At 35.2% G+C, this 4,504-nt stretch overlaps 1 protein-coding gene across 1 annotated transcript; it reads right to left on the bottom strand.

Moving 5' to 3' along the window:
* Positions 1 to 658: 658 nt before the first annotated feature.
* On the bottom strand, positions 659 to 2,856 carry LOC112764070 (2-methylpropanoate--CoA ligase CCL4). The gene has a single exon (XM_025809595.3). It carries the CDS (start codon positions 2,399 to 2,401, stop codon positions 752 to 754), a length of 1,650 nt encoding a protein of 549 aa, XP_025665380.1. The 5' UTR covers positions 2,402 to 2,856; the 3' UTR covers positions 659 to 751.
* Positions 2,857 to 4,504: the final 1,648 nt, after the last annotated feature.

Below are 4,504 nucleotides of genomic sequence, written 5' to 3'. Positions count from 1 at the left end.
CAGATAGTAGGGAGAGAATTGAAACGGTTATCTCTCACATGGACAGCGAAAATAATGTGAGAGATAACCATTTATCATAATGACCAATATCATAGTGACTAATATTATTGCTTCTCATTAAATAATCTCTCTTTTTTAGTATTAGTTGATCAAACATATCCATTTTAATTTCTTTTACTAACTTTTTTATGTAGTAATTGCATGCCAAAGTTTAGATTATTGATATTATTAATATTTTTTATTATTTTCAAAATTTTTTTACTGTAAACGAGATATGTAAAAAATCATATTATTTACACTATAAACGAGATATAACAAAAAAATTTAAATCCATAAATTCTAGTAAAAATATTTATTTCGATAAATATTACATTTATTTTATTTATTAAAATAAAAAATCGTACTTTTGTATATATTGGCTTGACCATGAAAAACTAAAAAAGACATATATAAAAATAGTATAATTTTTTACTAACTTCTTTCCAATTATTTTTTTACTAATTGATAGTTGATAGTGGCATAGTGCAAACTTTTAGTAAAAGTGAGTTTAATTTCATTCTTTTAAATAACTCTTTATATAATTAATATAAAAATTAATTTTTTTATAATATAATATTATATAATTAAATATAAATATTAAATTCACATTAAAATTAAATTGGTAGTAAAGTAAAATACCCTCCATTTATTTCTCCTTTCCATATTTGTTGTTACAAAATTCCATGCTAAGACTCAACAGAGTGCAATGTATTCACATTTTGCTGTGTCTGATGGGACCCATTTCTTGAGCAATTTGTCTCAGAACAAACTTTTGAATCTTTCCGGTGGAAGTCTTTGGAAGCTCCTCCCTAAACGCAACCGTTTTGGGAACCATATACTTTGGCATGTTCTTCCTGCAATGCTCAATTATCTCCTTCTCCGTCACCGCCTTCCCCTCCTTCACGCTCACGAACGCGCACGGCGTCTCCCCCCAGTACTCGTCCGGCCTCGCCACCACCGCCGCCTCATTCACCGCCGGGTGCATATAAAGCACCGATTCCACCTCGACGCTGCTCAAGTTCTCGCCGCCGCTAATTATAACGTCCTTTGACCTATCCTTTATCTCCAAGTAACCGTCTTCATGCATCACACCAACATCGCCGGTGTAGAAATAACCATTTTTGAAACATTTTCTTGTTCCTTCGGGATCTTTAAGGTATCCAAGCATCACACAGCTTCCGCGCATAACTACCTCACCCAGCGTTACCCCGTCACGCTTCACGCTCTCTCCCGCGTGTGTCACCACGTCCATTTCCGTCAGTAGGCATGTTCTTACTCCCTGACGCGACTTCAACCTCGCCCTCTCCGCTGCCGGGAAATGGTTCCACTTCCTCTTCCACGCGCACGACACGACAAGTCCTCCAGTCTCGGTCAGGCCGTACCCGTGGCTGACTATGAATCCTAAAGACTCGGTGCGGTGGAGCACCGCCGAGGGAGGCGGCGCTCCGGCGGTGAGGATGTGAACGGGATTCTCCAACGGCTTGTTGTCGGGAGCGTTTGTGAGCATGTTCAGCACCACCGGCGCGCCACACATGTGAGTCACGCGGTGGCGCGTGATGAGGGAGAACACGATCCGCGCGTCGAATTTGCGGACGCAGATATTCGTTCCTCCAACGGCGGCCATCCCCCACGGGAAGCTCCATCCGTTAGCGTGGAACATCGGTAGAGTCCAGAGATAAACGGGTTGTTTCGGAACCGCCCAATCTATCAACGAATCAACGGTCATAACAAAGGTTCCTCTGTGGCAGTGAACTACGCCTTTAGGAGACGACGTCGTTCCGGAGGTGTAGTTAAGTATCATCGGGTCCCACTCGCTGTTAGGATATAACCATTTAAAATTCGGATCGCCCTTGGAGATTAAACCTTCATACGAGTCTTTGAAATGAACGGTTGATGATGGAGTTAGTCGCTCGACCGCATCGTCCGCTATAAAGATGAGGATCGGACGACGGGGATTATTTTCGGGGAACAAAGAGAGAGCTTCGAGGACAACATCACGTGAGGCTGTGTCCACAAAGACGAGCTTGGACTCCGCGTGACGGAGGATGACGGAGATGGTTCTGGCATCGAGGCGTGTGTTGATGTTGTTGAGGATAGCGCCGGCGAAGGGGACTGCAAAGTGGAGCTCGTACATGGCGGGTATGTTTGGTGCGACGACGGAGACCACGTCGCCGCGGCGGATTCCTAGGGAGGAGAGAGCAGAGGCCAGCTGGAGGCAGCGACGGCGAGTGTCGGACCAGGTGAAGGTAACGCCGTCATAGATAACGGAAGGTATGTCACCGTAAACAGTTGCTGCTCTGTCCAAGAAACCTAGTGGAGTGAGAGGTGAAGAGTTTGCAGCACTTGGCTTCAGTTGTTCCATTTTTTCAGTTGCTACTCTCTCTCTCTCCTTTTTTTTTTTTAGTTGTGGTAAAACTGAAAAGGAAGCTATAGTGAAGTTGCGTGATCACTTGAAATAGGAAAAGTATGAGGGATGAGGTGTTTCAAGACAGTAAGGTTGTGATTGGATTGGAGGTGTTTGAAGATAGTATGGCTGTGACTGGATTGGATAAGTATACATAGTAGAGAACCAGCTTTTGGAGCAAGACGACAAATTCGGATTTGGTGAGACCGGGAGAGTAACAAATTTTATATTTTTGTAAAGAAAATTAAGACGTGGAGATCAGAAAAGCAATATTAAAATTTTTTTTTTCTTTGAACTTCAACAATGTAAATATTTGGTGTGCTGTCATGTTTTGATCAAGATCAGACGCAAATTCTATCTTATTCACCAATAGAAAAATATGCCTTATTGCCTTGACTTAATTTAAGATCAAAATAAGTGTAAGTTTTCTTTTTTTAAAGATAGAATCACATGGGTAATACCGATATTAATTCGATCCTGGAATCATAACATGTGTCATGTTGAAATAAAATCGTTAACTATATGAATTATAATTTTAAATAGAATAAATAACATATAACATACAAAATATAATTCCTAATCAAATAAAAAATGACAACTATATATTTATATGATTGTTATAATGTAACTTGTTTGGTTTTGTAACTCATTATTAATAAATACACTAATTTAAATTAGCACGATTATAGATTTAAAAGGTGTCATTAGTCAAATTCAAATATAAGAAACTAATGTGTAACAATTCGTCCGAAATTATTTTTCATATGAAAAGCAGTATAATATAGGGTTTTTTATTTTAATAAATAAATTAATTATAATAATTACGAAAATAAATAATTTAAAAAATATTTATCAAAATAAATACTTCTCTCTTATCTCGTTTACACTGAATATCTCGTTTCAACATTCAAATAGTACATAAAAAGGTTAGTAAAAAAATATTAAAATGGATATGTTAATCAATTAGTACTAAAAAAAGTACATAAAAGATTTTAAATTAAATTATGATCCAATTAGATTGATTTAAATTTGAAAAATAAAAATAACGACTTGCCAATTGTTAGGAGAGGTTGATGGGACAGGGGAAGAGAATTGAAACGTTATTTCCCATGTGGATAGGCGTTTCAATTCTCTTCTTACTATCTCCATCCACCTCTCCTAACAATTAATAAAGATTATTTTTATTTTTTAAAATTTAAATCAATTCAATTGAATCATAATTTAATCTAAAAAAATTTTATGTACATTTAAATAATAGGGGAGATGGATTGTCTATTTAAAATAAACATGTTAACACGTTTACGTGAAAGCATGCAAGTACGTTTTCTAAGTACCCATTATTAATCCTATTCCTTCTAACTATCAGTTCTAACGGGAGGAGAAAAGCCAGCTTCTTGAAAGTTTCACTTTGATGTTTGGCAATTTTTATCTTCTGAACACAGAATTGATTCTGAAGCTAAAATTTATAGTTTCTGCGTTTCACGTTCATGGTGGTTGATTATCATTAGAAAATTAAGTAAAAAATTTATTTATTTTTTACCAATCCTACCCTTCATTTTCTTCTATAAGAATGATACCAGTAGCTATTATCTTCACAGTCGTTCTTTGTAGTTCTTCCTACTTCTTCATAGTTTTTTCGTTCCAATTTTTTTCTCATAAAAATCGTTCAGATTTATTTCAATCACTAGCAAATTGAATATTTTAATTTTTTATTATTTTTAGTACTCATTTTTATATTTTAATTTTTATGTTTTTTATTATATTTTTTATTTATATGATAAATATTTTTATATTATTCGTGTAAGTCTTTTGATTTTTCATGTTATGTTTTTAGCAGTGGACGGTGCACTTATAAACGTGTTAACGTTTTTTGTTTAAATGGACAATTAATCTTTCCTATTATTTAAAATGGACGATTTATCTTCCTATCATTTAAAATCGTCCATCTTTTCTATTATCTGGAATATTCTATTTTTAAAAGTTTGATCCAAACTATATTATTAATATTTTTTATTATTTTTAAAAATTATATTTAATTATTTATAAATACATATATCTCGT

Source organism: Arachis hypogaea, chromosome 17 (genome assembly GCF_003086295.3).
Source record: "Arachis hypogaea cultivar Tifrunner chromosome 17, arahy.Tifrunner.gnm2.J5K5, whole genome shotgun sequence".
Classification (NCBI taxonomy): domain Eukaryota; kingdom Viridiplantae; phylum Streptophyta; class Magnoliopsida; order Fabales; family Fabaceae; genus Arachis; species Arachis hypogaea.
Note: the sequence above shows the minus strand (reverse complement) of the source record. Positions and strands in the feature narration are given on the sequence as shown.

Bases quoted from the DNA above. Each gene is read 5' to 3' on its own strand.
- LOC112764070 (XM_025809595.3), bottom strand. From the start codon at position 2,401: ATGGAACAACTGAAGCCAAGTGCTGCAAACTCTTCACCTCTCACTCCA.